Below are 15,014 nucleotides of genomic sequence, written 5' to 3'. Positions count from 1 at the left end.
TCCCATAAAACACAGAAAAACACACACGATTGTAATAAATATGTGTTAAAAGATCAATATCATTTTAATCAGTAGCCGTTTAGATTCCCTCCGCGCCGCTAGGGGGCGACATAGCCACCAATTCATGTTTCCTCGTCAGAGGTTAAAGGTTGTGAGTCTGACACCGCCACATGCATGTTGTTGATGTTGGAGACTGGAGAGATTTTCCTTACCTCGGCTTGTTTTTTCACGGTGGGTTTATTATTTTTGTTATCGTTTTTATTTTGGCCTCGTCGCGTATTAAAGTTTCTTTAGCTTAAAGCACGCTAGCACGTCTTGTTCCATTTTCGGACACCCTGTAGCCTCAGCGTCTTCATCCCTCTCACACTGAGCAGCAAGTACTGGACAACAAACCAGCTGTTTAAAATGTTAAATGTCTTCAAAAAACTTTTGCCGTCATCAGTTTTATTTATTTATTTTACTGTTTATGCGTAAAAAACGTTCAGTCCTGACTCAGAAACCTTGCTGACAGCTTAATACGATTCCTTACATACGTAAATATTCCTGTAAGGAGGCTCGAAGTTATTTTCACGCCTTTGAATAGTAATTAAACTCATGTAAAACAAGAATGTGTATTTATATATTTAATGTTTATGAATCTGGAGAAATGTAAACAGTTAAAATAGCCTTGATAAATACAGTTGCAGTCGTTCGTAAATAACCCAGTATTGATGAGGTACATTATTTTTATTATTTTATTTTATAATTTGTTTGGGCGCTTTTAAGATTTGTTTCCCATCATAAGGCAAAACTAAAAATAACTTTTTATTTTCTGTTAAATGTAGAATTGTTTCTGCATAATTTTTTCATATGTGATATTTTCTGATTCTGTTGTTAGTTTTTATAAGTGTACCATTTCATTTGAGAGCAAACTAAAAAATGTGTATGGAGAATATAACTAAAGGAAAAACAAACTAAGTATCTGACTTCTATAGATGAAAAAAGTTCAGCTGATAACATCCATTTCTTTCCTTGTTGTACATTTTAGACTTTCAAAATAATAACGCTGGTTTAAAAGATGAGGTTGAATGGATATGAAACTTTTCCAGTAAAACAAAACAAATGCAAACGTCATTTTCTCCACATTCAGCATAGTTATTCTATATTTCCCTCCAATATTATTAAGTGTTGAGTTTTGAAACTGAAACACAGATCTTGTGGTTTTAATCTGTGGTAATTTAGGTAAAAACTCTTTCAACCAAACATTTATTTTTTGCCTAATTTGTACGAAATATACTGTGTCAGGTCTCCTTTGGCCCTTGGAGGCAGGTCCTGAGGTGAAATGAGGAATCTGAAACTTCTGAAGAGCCTTCGGAGCTCGGAGCTGCAGGGTCCAGGCTCGCCGCAGTGTTTCTCTGTGCGGGCGGACACCGGCTCGCTTCTTATCGCCTCTCAGTACTGCATCACAGAGTACGACCCCCGTACAGGCCAGGTGAGAAGCGATGATGTAACACTAACACACTGGAAATACTATGAAGTGCTGTTAATACTCAACAGGGTGTAGTTTAGCGTGATTCAGTGAGGAGACGGACGTGTTTAAAGTGTCCAAATTTGAATATTTAAGTGTAACATATGTTTGCCTCAAGGTGCACCTGGAGTTTCTTCATACCTGTACTGTTTGGGACTTGAACAGGGCTTTCAGCTCTTCTCCGTTTTTCTTCGGCAGGTTGTCAGTGAAGCCTCTTTGACAGCAGACGGTTTCCTTCCAGAGGACGGCAGCGGGGTCGTGGTCGGACTTCAGGACCTGGCTGAACTGGAGTCTGCATGTTTGGCCACAGCAGGTGGTGATGTCGTCCTCTTTAACCTCAACACCTGCCAGGTTAGTAATGCTCAAAGTCAGACAGATTTTTAAAACTTGTGTCCCCCAAAAAATCTGAAGTTAGGTTCAAGCTCTGGTTATGATCAGGGGGAAAGAAGTTAGGACAGTCGGGGTCCTCAGTAAGTGTGCTCTGATCCACAGCTGGAGTGCGTCGGCAGTGTTGATAGGGGCCTCACCTCGATGAGCTGGAGTCCTGATGAAGAGCTTGTGATTCTCACTACTGGTCAGTATGTTATATAATCGTCAGAAATTCTGATGATTTCCATAGTGAGCATTATTTCTTAGATTAGAAACCATCACAGATGAAGAAAAGTTCAGAATTTCTTGTAAGATAAACTAAAATGTTCAATATTTGGAGATTAGTATACAGTTATAGGTGTTGTGGTTGAGTCACTAGTGTTTTGTGTTCACAGGCCAGGAAACGATCATCATGATGACTAAAGACTTTGAGCCGATCACAGAGGTTGGAATCCACCAGGACGATTTTGGTGAAGGTACGGTGACTCTAAATAAATTTGTGGTCTCCCTGCTGAGTATCAGGAGCTACTCAGGTTCACCAGACGGTGATGTGCTCACCCACATAAGTTTGTTTTGCAGGAAAGTTCATCACCGTGGGCTGGGGGAAGAAGGAGACTCAGTTTCATGGCTCAGAGGGCAAACAGGCAGCACAGAGGAAGATCCAGGTCCCTTTTAATTACTCAAATATTTGAGTTTATAAAAAGAAACCATAAAGTCAAGTTGATGATTTGATCATGTGCCTGCAGGAGGTGCAACCTGCTGTATCATGGGACGACCACAGGCCGCGGGTGACGTGGCGAGGGGACGGGCAGCTTTTTGCCGTCAGTTCCATCTGTCCCCAAACTGGAGCCAGGAAGGTCAGAGTCTGGAACAGGGAGGGTGTCCTGCAAGCCACCAGTGAGCCCATCAACGGCCTGGAGCAGGCGCTCTGCTGGAAGTAAGTTAGTTCATTAGTTTTCCCCCTTTCTCTCTCTGGAGAACTTTTATAAATCTGAAGCACACTTATTGTTGTCTGCTTCAGACCTTCAGGCAGCCTGATAGCAAGCACTCAGCGCCATCCCAACAAGCACAGCGTGGTGTTCATGGAGAAGAATGGGCTGCTGCATGGAGACTTCGCTTTGCCGCTCAGTAAAGACCAAGCCAAGGCATGCTCATCGAAATCACTCTTTCTGCACGAACACTGCAGTTTATGTTCCAGTGGAAAGTTTAATCAGATCATTGCACTGTGTTTGTGTTTTTAGGTGAAGGAGCTCCTGTGGAACAGTGACTCCACGGTTTTAGTCGTTTGGTTGGAGGACATGAGTGCTGGAGAGGATGGACAGGTCAATGCTTACAGTAAGTTCACCATCAGATTTAGTGAACTGTCTGCCACAGATGCCACCAGCTGCAAACTCATTTTTGTTATGAAGCAGGAACAGGAAAAATACTGTTAATGTGGAGAGTGTTGCATGTTGTAGTCAGTCAGAAAATCAGGAAACAAAAAAAGTGTCTTTGCTCTGCAGTCCAGCTGTGGACGGTGGCAAACTACCACTGGTATCTGAAGCAGAGCCTGGAGTTTGGACCAGACCCTCAGAAGGTGCCAGTCTGTGTCTGCTGGGACCCGGAGCGCCCCCTACGGCTCCATGTGGTGACCCGGAGCTGGACCAGTATCACATACGACTGGGGCTGGACGACAGAACGGAGCACCGGACTGGACGCCACTGACAACGCCAGCGTGGCTGTGATCGACGGAGGTAAGGGTCAATGAAAGACGAGAGGGCGCTCAGTTGTAGATTTATTCCAGTATGGTGTTAAGATTTACCAAAATCCCCTCAGAAAAAATCTTGGTGACGACCTTCCGGCAGTGTGTGGTTCCTCCTCCCATGTGTTCCTTCGAGCTCCAGTTAAAATCACCGGTTAACCAGGTGACCTTTCTGTGCCAGCCTGAGGGAACCAATCAGCTGGCAGCATTCACCGCCGATGGACAGATTTCAATCTACACCCAAGGTGGCTTAATAAAAACAAATTAATCTATTAATTTTCCTTCAGAAAAAAAGTTGAAGTTTAAGGATTCATATAGTTTTAGAATGTAACACCTTTTAAAATCTATTCATCAAATGCATAAAAGCGATGTTTACCTGATGTTAAAACCAGAGAGCGTTTACTTCTGAAATACAAATGAAACTTCTAAATTTAAGTGAAAATACAAACTACTTAAAAGAAAAAATCATAATACTTAAAGTTTTGTGGCTAGAAGAAGACCTGTGTGACTGTGTCTTAAATTTTTTTGTCTCATAAACATGACTTTATCTTCCTGCATGATTCCAGATTCAGGAGAAAAATCAAACAAATCGGCAGATGGGTTCAGGGCTGTGTCTCATCCTCTCATCCTGCAGAAATCCTTCAGGTAACACAGCCTTCAGACACACATTCTCATTTTCTTCACCTGATTAGGTTGTTTCTACAGTTTCCCCAGATTTTTCTCCCTCCTGCAGACCGGCAGTTCTTCAGGATGTTCCTCTGGCTCTGCGGCAGCTGCTGTGGCTGCAGGATGAGCTGTTTTTGGGTGTCAGTCCTGGTCTGCTGCCAACCTCCTCCACCCTGCTGATGCTCCGCCCCAGTCAGGATGCTGGTGATACCCTCACTGTCAGGTCTGCAAACTAAGAAACCTCCTGCTGCCCCGTAAAGCTTGTAGAGTGTCACAGATGTCATTACCAAATCTTTCTAATAGTGATTTTCTGCCTTAGGTCTGAGGTGGAAGTGGACGGTGTTGTGGTCAGTGTGGTTCATTCCTCTCAGACAGGAACTGTGGCCCTGCAGCTGGAGGATGGACGGATCAGGAAACTGATCTGGGGTCAGCAAACGTACCTTTATTCATGCGTTTTAGCAACTGATCCATGGGGTGGGGGGTTAATTTTCCTTTTTTCATTTTTCTGACATGTTGATACTTTCCTTTGAGGCTTGTTGTACATGTAAGGAAGCTGTATTAGTTTACAGGAATAAATGTTTTATTTCTGTATATTTCTGTGTAGATTGTCAAGAGCCATCAGTGGAGGACTGGCAAGACTCCAGCGGCTGCAGCATCAACTTTCCTGTTCCCTGTGTCCAGATGGCCCTCTGCAGCATCGGTGGAGAGGTAGAAACTCACCAGCATATAATTAATTACATGAGTAATTATCTCTAAGTTCTAGTCTGCAGGCCTGATGCTCATGTATGCTTTTGCTTTTCATCCTCAGGAATATCTGCTTGGCTTGACGGAGAGATCTCACCTATATGCTGGAGACTCAGAGGTCTGCATTTTTCTTTCTTGTTTCATTGGCAGTGAAGAAGCAGCAGAGCTTATTAGAAATATGTGCATTTGTCTCTGCTTACTTTCAGCTCGCTTCTAGTGTTTCTTCCTTTGCGATTTGCAACGACTTCCTCCTCGTCACCACGCACTCACACACCTGCCGATGCCTCCAGCTGAGCACGCTCACAGTCAAAGGTGGGAGTTTTTCCTCCTCTTAATAGGCCTTAGAGACCAGGTGTGAAAGTAACAATCATGATGGTTCATGACCTGGTGGATAGAAGCCTCTGAGTGTTTTCAGTGTCATCATCTTGGTGTTTTAACATTGCACACTGGCTGTGTGATCATACTATGGTTTATGTAGCAAGGACCATATTTACTAAATGAACCTTAAAATAGTGCTTGTAAATGTTTACTGAGGCTGGGGGACGGTTGGAAGTGAGGGGACTGAAGATTGTTTACTTAAACACTTCTATGCACTCAGAAACCTTTTGGGTATTAGACTCCAGACACTTGCCCTTTAGGCTCCAGTCGCAACCTTGTCCCAGGGAGGCTAAGGCCTAATTATCGTGTGGTCTTTTTCTAGTGTTTTATATACAGTACCCGCCAATTAAAAACAAATAAAATGCTGTTTGTTTGTTTTTTTTCTCTTCCTGGGTCCACTCCATTTGCTTTGTGCAGTTTTTTTTTAAGGCAGACATATTTGTCCCTCAGGTTTTTCCCCTTCTTTGTACATTCCCTCACATCAATTCTGATCTTTTTAGCAGGAATCTGCTGACATTTGTGAGTCTTTATATTGATGCTATAATTTTCTTTTCTTATTCTGTTGTGATGATCGTTAATCTCTTATTGAAAAATTCAAAAACTGCAGTGAAAAAGTAGCGGGAAATGTGCAGGATCAGGATGAATTGCACTGAACAGGCTCATCACTGTAGTTGTGTGGCTGCGCTGACCCAGAGTGTAGTAATATTTCTCGAGAGGTGCACGTCAGGTTAAAGCGTAGATTTCCCACTGAAGCATAAGTCCCTGCTAACTGTGCATCGTAATCGCCATGGTTTTTAGTTGGAAAAGAGCCCACTGTGGGTCAAGGATGATTTGTTGCCACAGGTGGAGGAGTTTAAGTATCTTTGAGGTCTTATTTTCTTAACTGAGGGAAAAGCAGAGTGGGCGATCAGTCTGTAGTACAGATGGTCTGTTGTAGTGAAGCGGGAGCTGAGCTAGAAATTTACTCCATCTGTTTGATCTATGATCCATGTTTCTACATGGATCACACATAAATGTTCACCTACAGCCGTGAGCTCTGGCTATTGACTGTAAGAATGAATCACCGATACACTCAAATGGGTTTCTGGGCTCTTCCATAAAGAACAAGTGAGTACCTTGGTCATTTCCAGCTCACTGTAGCTTGGACATAAATGTTTTTCATTTACTGAGCAAGGTCTTCTTTTTTTGTGTGTAATAGTGATGGTGAGCTGAGTGAACTTTGACCCCACAGGGTTGCAGGCAGCTCTAGCCTCCGATGGCGGTCAGAATGATCAGAATGATGAGACGCTTAGGCGAGTGGAGAGAGGATCCAGGATCGTCACTGTGGTGCCACAAGACACAAGAGTGATTCTGCAGGTCACACACACACACACACACACACACACACACACACACACACACACACACACACACACACACACACACACACACACACACACACAAGCCCGTTCAGCTACCTTAGTGAGGACCTTCATTGACATAATGGTTTCCCTAGACCCTTACCCTAACCCTAACCACAAAAATGAATGCCTAACCCTTACCCTAAACCTAACTATAATCTAATTGTAACCCTGACACTAAAACCATATTTTGACTCTCAAAAATGCCTTCAAACGTGTGGGGACCGGGATTTTGATTTAACTTGTGTCCATCCAGATGCCTCGTGGGAATTTGGAGACCATACATCACAGAGCGCTGGTGCTGGCTCAGCTCAGGAAGTGGCTGGATAGGTGCGTTTGAGATCGTCTTGTTATGTTCTTTTAGAGAACATTAAGGTTCTGATATCCAGAGCCAAGACTAAACATTTTACACTAAATCGTAAAAATTAGACGTGTTTGTGTAGAGGATGGCCTTCTTTTTAAAATTTTTGGTCCTTTTTATTCATGGAGTTTATCTTTAAAATATATTCTGTTTATGGCTAAAATTCAAAGTTATTTCTGTTTGTTGCTATGAAACAGTTGGAAGAATTTAGAAAGTTTTAGTACACAGTTCATGTGGGATCTGAGTACAAATGACTGTAAACATATGTGCACCTGACATTTCTGTGGAAGAGCTTTTAAAAATGTCTCCCTTTCTACGCTTCCAAAAAGTTTGAGAACCAGACATCACACCTCTAAATACTGTAGCTGAAATCTCAGCAACAACCTTCTGCTCCCAGGCTGTGATGATCTGTTCCATTACCTTTTTTTTTTTTATTTATAAAACTTTAAATTAATTAATTAATTAATTTAATCTTATAAATAATGTGTTAAGACTGAAAACATTAAACTTGTTTGTTTTTTTTTATAACCAGTTTGAAATTCAGAGACGCCTTTGAATGCATGAGGAAGCTGAGGATCAACCTGAACTTCATTTATGATCACAACCCAAAGGTTTGTTCTGCGTCTTTATGTGTAGTTTTATAACTTTTTATTTTCCTTTAATGTTTAGGGCAGGCAGTTTATTTAAAATGAAGCTAACGTTTATAGTAATATCTACTATTAGTCACCAAAAGTGATGTGAATATATTGCAAAGCCAGAGAAGCTGCAGGAGGTTTCTGTGCTTAGACACTGAAAGACGGATGGATGGGTGGATGTTTCTAAGCTATAACAAGGCTGTGAATGAGTAAAAACAATGTTATTTTTCTTCAAAGGCTTTCCTGGAGAACATAGAGACCTTCATCAAACAGCTGAGCTCCATCAACCACATCAACCTCTTCCTCACTGAACTCAAGTAAGACTTTTCAAAAAGGTCAAAGGAATACATTCTCACCTTAAAAGAAAAATGACTGTATGGTGTGACATCACCTGCTGTTTTTACTGCATTTTAAAGACTTGGCATCAACATTTCAGCCACAAGTTATCATATTGGAAAAGAATGTTTAGTATTGGTGCAGTGCACAGAAACAGATGCCTGCTACTTAGTACTAACTGATTAATTAAAATACTAGAATTTAATAAAGCTGAAAATATTGGATGTTCGTTCCCATTGAGTCATATTATTTGTTAGATCCTTTGTTTGTGGGTTTTCTCAGGGTACTCCAGTTCCCTCCCACAGCCCATAGACTTGCATATTGGTTTAACTGGTGACTGTAAATTGGCTATACGTGAAAAGATGGATGCCTGGATCAAAACAGTTTTGTATCAGGCTGTAAACATGTTTATTTCTGCTGTAAAGAGATTTTAACATAATAATAACAATAATGGATTGCATTTTTTTTCGGGACCCCTCAAAGCGCTTTACAATACCACTATTCATTCACTCTCACATTCACACACTGGTGAAGGCAGCTACAGTTGTAGCCACAGCTGCCCTGGGGCAGACTGACAGAGGCGCGGCTGCCATATCGCGCCATCGGCCCCTCAAACATGGGAGTCTACGGGGACTGACTCACTGCTGGAGCCTCAAGTGGACATTATTGGAACTGCAGTTTCTTATTATTTGTGCATTTGTTTCGATCTTTAATCCCTGAAGGTTGAGGTTTGTTTTTTATTTTTATTTAAAAAAAAAAAGTTTTCTCTTCCATTTTTTACTCAGAGAGGAGGATACGACCGGTAGTATGTACCCCCGTTCTGAAAGCAGCCCGGTCCAGCCTCAGCCTGCCTCAAAGCAGAAGAAAGTGGACGTGGTGTGTGATGCTTTACGGAGTGTAATGGAATCAATGGATCCAAACAAGTCAGTGAAATCTTTTTTTTTCTTAAATGATAGTAAACATATTCATGTAACAAACCTTACTATTTGCGATCTTAAAATAGCTGAAAGAAAAACTAGGAAGGATCAGAGATGTTCAGTAATTGGATCATTTGATGGGAGCAGTGGGACATAAAACAATTCTCCTTTCAGGTTCTGTCTGTCCATCCTTACTGCTCATGTGAAGAAGACTGTTCCTGAGCTGGAAATTGCTCTGCAGAAGGTCCACGAGCTTCGAGGTGAGCACACCTTAGACCCATCGATGACCTTTCTGTCTGTACTTGCTCTGATCCTTCACTCAGTGCTCTGTGTGTGCATTCCTATTTAGAGAACCCTCCTAAAGCTCCTGGTGCTGTGAGTGCTGAGGAGGCGTTAAAGTACCTCCTCTTCCTCGTCAATGTCAACGACCTTTATGACTACTCGCTGGGAACATACGACTTTGACCTCGTACTCATGGTGGCGGAGAAATCCCAGAAGGTAGGAGACTGCAGGGGAAGAGGAACCACCAGACTTTACCTCAGTGCCATGATATACTATATGCTTTATACAGAATCGTTGATAGTGAGATCAGTAAATAAGTTAGTGGATCATCAGGATGTGTTATTTAAAATACGTTTTACATTATTTCTAATAATGATAAACCATTTGATATTTTTTATTTTTCAAACATTAAACAGGAGACTTTAATGCTCTTGAGAGCCTGTGGTGTAATCAGGGGAAAGAGTATCAGTAAATTTGTTGTGAATTAAAGACTTTTCCATGTCCAAAGTTTTGAGATCTTCATATTTTGGGCAGCCATATGCCACAACAGAAAGGTTAATCTTTCACATTGTTTATAGAGTAAGGATACAGCTGATTCATGTTGCTATCTCCTTAATCCCTGCAGGACCCCAAAGAGTACCTGCCTTTCTTGAACATGCTGAAGAGCCTGGAGCCAAACTACCAGCGCTACACCATCGACAAACACCTGAAGCGCTACAGAAAGGCCCTGCACCATCTCAGCAAGTGTGGTCAGTCCGCTTGTGCCTGTCAGCTTGGTCTTATCTTACTGAGAGTTGCTGTTTTTGGAAACTCTGCCAGAATCTTTTTAAGTTACATGATGAGTGTTTTTGTATAGGAGAGGAACATTTTCCTGAAGCTCTGCAGCTCGTGAAGGAACAGAAGCTCTACAGTGAAGCTCTGAGACTGTACTCAGCAGACAGCGCTCACTACAAGGTACGAACACAGCTCAGGACTGTTTCAGGTCCGTGTCAAGCCGAACCCAAATACTGCAACATGACACATGCATTCATGACACTGATCATAGTTTTTCAAATCACTAACACCAGAAATGGCAAATATACACCCACAGAAGGGTTTAATCTGGCCCATAGGATGGTTTTGCAGAAAAAAATGGAAAATAAAATGGCATAAACTTTGCACAGGAAGCTGTGTGGTAAAATCATCAAGGCTAAATCACGATGAAAGAGGCTTTCTGAGCTGTTTATTATTTCCAGGCCAGAGGTCTGATTCTTTGTCAGTTTTACAGCCTTTTGTCTGACAAAGACATCCCACATTGTCTGCCATGCTACATCAAAGTCAGATGGTTAAACCCAAAAGAGCCGTGCTGATGGGGCTCTTTGATTTACTAGTGGAATTTCTTTGTAATGACTGGATGGATGTGGGAAAACTGAGGCATTTTGTTGAGATTGTGCTGTTTTTTCCCCAGACTCAAGTTTTATAAAAGATAATTTGTTAAATGAGAAATTTGTCAGTGTTGTGTTCTCAGTCATCCACAGATCTGGATGGAGTGAAACACTTGAAACGTTTCACCTCATACAGCTGTAAACACTGATGGAGAGTCTCAGGTATTTAACCCCTTGCAGGGTTGTCCCCTTGTATGCTGTGCAGTGCAGGGAGGAGCGTTTGGACCCTTTACATAGGTGAGAGAGTACAGCCACGGCACAACATGAGGCCCAGGACTCAGCTGTACTCTCCTCTTTCCTTTAAGTGCAGATGTTTACATTTTGGACTGAGTAGACATGACACGTGGTTTAAGTAAAAGAGGCCATGTAGATCCACTGTGATTGACCATCATCAGAGGTGGTGGTCTTCAACACCAGCTGACGGTGTTGAAGTATAACACAGACTTGAGATGCTTTACCAGGCGATTTGGCCCACACTCACATCTTGACCCATGTGACGTTAATGGCTCGTGATGGCATGATGGGGAAAATCCAACAGAGTGTTCACACCGTGGCCTCTGTGACTGCAGTGAGCCACGTCTTGGGTTACGTGAGGTTCAGTTTGAGTTAAAGACACCGAAGCCTTTTGGATGAAAGCTGGACAGATCTTAAGACATTAAATGTAAAAGGTTTTTTTTTTTAATGTAAAGAAAAGGAGAACAATTTTAAAAAGTTTTTATTTTATTATTAGAGGTAATTTAAAGAAGAAAAATCGGACTACAAATGTCTTAAAAACATCTTTAAGAATAAAAAGGCACTGAGCAAAGTCTAATGGATGAAATTAACACAAATATAAATAGATAATTTATTTTGCATTCTTCGATAATCAAACCTCATTTCAAATCTCACTGTGGCACTTTACGCTGTGAATAAGGTCACACACATAAATTCAGGTTAGCTTGCCAAGTTTGGCTAACGTTAGCAGTGCTAGCAGCAGCCACCTTTCCACGCAGGTCCACTCACCCGTAGAAAGCGCTCACCTGTTCACCCGGTCTTGTGTTTATATGTCAGTTAATTTTGACACTTTGCTCTTTGACTTCAAGACACTGAGCTGTGCCTACGCCGAGCACCTGGTGGAGCAGCAGCAGGCGGAGCAGGCCGGCCTGCTCCTTTGGCGATGTGGAGAGCCAGCACGGGCCCTGCAAGCTTTTGCCACCAGCTCCAGCTGGAGGAACGCCATCTGTGTGGCGCAGCAGATACCGCTACCACCCGACCAGTTAGCTCTGCTGGCCAGAGACCTGGCAGGTAATCATAAGAACAGGTGGTCATGTGACCAAGAGATTAAGTGGAAAGTCAAGAAGCCACATCGCTGCTGGATTATATTTCCAGTGAATTTTTCTGCTTTGTTCCTTTGTAGAGAAGCTGAATGAACAGAGGCGCTACTCAGAAGCTGCTCTGCTGTTGGACCAGTATGCTAAAGTAAGCTCTTCTGCAGCCATGACCAACCTGAGAAATTCTGATACAGCTAAAGATCATCCAGCAGTGCAGCTCTTCCTGCCTGCAGTTGCTAGCCGAGGTCTGAATGCCTGATTTTCCTTTGTTCCCACAGGACTGTGAGGAAGCCATCTTGGCTCTAATCACTGGGGCATCCTGGGAGGAGGCGCTCCGATTGGTCAGTAAATAAACCACCATCTCTTGGGCCTTTTCACTTTGCCTTCACCTTTCTGTTTACACAATAGAACACAAATATTTCCTCTGCCTGCCTCAGATTTACATGCACAACAGACAGGACATCACTGAAACCAACCTGAAACCCGCCATATTAGAAGGTAAGAGAAGTTCAGTCTCTTATTTTATTGAACCATGCAAGAGGGCAGCCATACAAAGAGGATATAGTCTTATCATGTTGATGTTTTCCATCAGCTGTAAACACCCAAACCTCCTTCCTGGAGGCTCAGGTTGGGACTTTCACCCGACACAAGACCCGCCTGGCTGTGGTTCGAGAGCAGAAAGAGAAAGCCAGACTGGACATGCTCGGTGAGAATCGGACTGAATTAGCGGTTTTTGTGTTATCTGACGGGAACGTGTTGTGACCCAACCTTTTGTCCGCCTCACCAGACGAGGACGGTCCAGACTGCGCTGACGCTGAGCTTTACTCTGAAGCCAGCAGTGTGATGACCAATTCTAAATACTCTCACAGTAACTCCCGCATCTCCTCGTAAGCCAGCCGCTTCCACCTTGAGAGTTTGTCAAGCGTAGCCCAGCTGGAAAATACTTTAGCTTTGTTACTGATAGAATGTTTGTCGATGTGCTCGCAGGAGATCATCGAAGAACCGACGGAAAGCAGAGAGAAAGAAGCTCAGCTTGAAGGAAGGAAGCCCAATGGAGGACAGAGCACTGATGTTTGCCCTGGCTGAGATCATCACTACTGTGGACAAAATGAGAGGTACGACTATGAAACAAAAACATCAGCAAACAGTTGTGTTGGCCCACATTTAGTGCTGCTCCCCTTCACAAGGTTTTTCTTTATAATCATTCCTCTTGTTTGAACTCGACATCAAAAGATTAATTCCTGGTCTGACTTGGTGTGCAATTTAAACATAATAAGTAGAAAAGCTTTACTGCTCACATGCACACGTATTGTTTTAATACAGAATTCAAGACTTGTATAAGTCACTGTGCCCTTCAGTGATGTTACATCCATCTAGGTGAAACCTTATTTGTTAATTCCCCCTGACAGAGGAAGTCCACAACCTGCTGAAGGTGTTGGTGCTGTTCCAGTTCGACAAACAGGCAGAAAAGCTGCAGCTGACCTACGATGAAGCTCTGCAGATGATGGAGGCAGCAGTTCCTGAGGTGTGGCCTGAAGGCCTGCAGACCAGCCAAGCCCCGGTAAATATAGTTCCTATCATTGTCTTTAACAGTCTTTCTGCACATTTGGCTTTGTGCATTGGTATGGATCTAAAGATCTATCTTACATGAATTTACATGAACTTACATGAATCCTAAATACACTAAAAGGACCTTTTATGAAAGAGAACAAATAAAGGGAGCTGTTCACCCTGCCTGGGATAAGGGTACACTATTAGGGGGGTTTGCACTATTCAGCCTTCCTGGGAAGATGTATGGCAGGGTACTGGAGAGGTCTCTCCATTAGTCAAACATCAGATTCAGGTTTTCTTCCTGATTGTGGAACGCTGGACCAGCTCTTTATCCTCCTGAGGATATTTGGGGTGTGTAGGAGTTGACCAACCAGTCGACATGTGTTTTGCAGTCACTGAGAAAGAATTCAAACATGTTTCTTGGAGGAATCTGTGGTAGTTTCTTCAGGAGGTTGTAAGTATGACATATCTGACTTATGGTAAATGGCCTGTATTTGTATAGCGCTTTTCTAGTCCCTAAGGACCCCAAAGCGCTTTACACAACCAGTCATCCACCCATTCACACACACATTCACACACTGGTGATGGCAAGCTACATTGTAGCCACAGCCACCCTGGGGCGCACTGACAGAGGCCAGGCTTATTGCTATGAGCTGGCCTCTCCTTTAGAGTGAGGGTTTAAATCATTTGGGAGGGACACAGAGTCGAGTCGTTACTCCTCCACATCGAAGGAGCCAGATGAGTTGGTTCCGCATCTGACTGTGATGTCACCTAGGCAAGGTATTGTGGACATGTCCTACCGGGATGAGGTCATAGGATAGACCCAGGACACGCTGGAGAGATGTATGGAGCATCATTGGTGTTTATTAATTTGCAGTGTATCGCTCAGGGTGTAGGTACAGCTCAGTGGGTTGAGCAGACAACTGCAGATGCAGGGTTCGATTCCGCTGTGGGCCTTTTCCTTAACATCATTCCCTCCTTTCCTGCCCGCTCCATTGACCTGTCATAAAAATGACAAAGGCCAAAAATAAATCTTAAACTTTTCCTGCTCTGCAGCTCACTGGGCCAAACTCCACTGCAAACAGCATCATGGCTTCTTTCCAACAGCAGCAGAGACCAGCAGCTTCACAGCAAGGTCAGCACAATTTGTTTCTTTAGCCAGTCGCTTCTCTTCTCCTTAGTTTGACCTTTTTAGTCAGATAAATATTAAATGCCACCATTTAAAATTTTCTCTTGTTTCCCATCTTTTCCCCTCCGTAGACGCTGAGGTCCCGACCGCTCCAAAGATGAGAAACGGTGTCAAGTGGAAGCTCAGTGTTCTGAAGTGAATTAGTTTTTAATTTTAATTTTTAACTGTAATGTCAAATACTAATCATGTAATAAAGAAAGACTC

The 15,014-nt window shown here is 42.8% G+C and overlaps 1 protein-coding gene across 1 annotated transcript; it reads left to right on the top strand.

Moving 5' to 3' along the window:
* The first annotated feature begins 141 nt into the window (after positions 1–141).
* On the top strand, positions 142–15,010 carry elp1 (elongator acetyltransferase complex subunit 1). The gene is made up of 36 exons (XM_006798913.3): positions 142–231; positions 1,285–1,471; positions 1,706–1,858; positions 2,000–2,081; positions 2,272–2,352; positions 2,456–2,541; positions 2,623–2,813; positions 2,898–3,021; positions 3,118–3,211; positions 3,379–3,609; positions 3,692–3,862; positions 4,184–4,262; positions 4,351–4,506; positions 4,603–4,709; positions 4,888–4,991; positions 5,092–5,145; positions 5,234–5,339; positions 6,637–6,761; positions 7,062–7,135; positions 7,699–7,777; positions 8,039–8,118; positions 8,923–9,060; positions 9,229–9,314; positions 9,404–9,552; positions 9,962–10,085; positions 10,193–10,290; positions 11,843–12,044; positions 12,157–12,218; positions 12,349–12,411; positions 12,508–12,568; positions 12,663–12,776; positions 12,858–12,957; positions 13,058–13,185; positions 13,480–13,631; positions 14,678–14,756; positions 14,882–15,010. The coding sequence occupies exons 2-36, from the start codon at positions 1,322–1,324 to the stop codon at positions 14,947–14,949; spliced, it is 3,951 nt and encodes a 1,316-aa protein (XP_006798976.1). The 5' UTR covers positions 142–231; positions 1,285–1,321; the 3' UTR covers positions 14,950–15,010.
* The last annotated feature ends 4 nt before the right edge of the window (positions 15,011–15,014 follow it).

This window comes from Neolamprologus brichardi, chromosome 2 (assembly GCF_056152115.1).
Source record: "Neolamprologus brichardi isolate AB-2024 chromosome 2, ASM5615211v1, whole genome shotgun sequence".
Taxonomy (NCBI): Eukaryota; Metazoa; Chordata; class Actinopteri; order Cichliformes; family Cichlidae; genus Neolamprologus; species Neolamprologus brichardi.
This window is presented reverse-complemented; position numbering and strand designations above follow the sequence as displayed.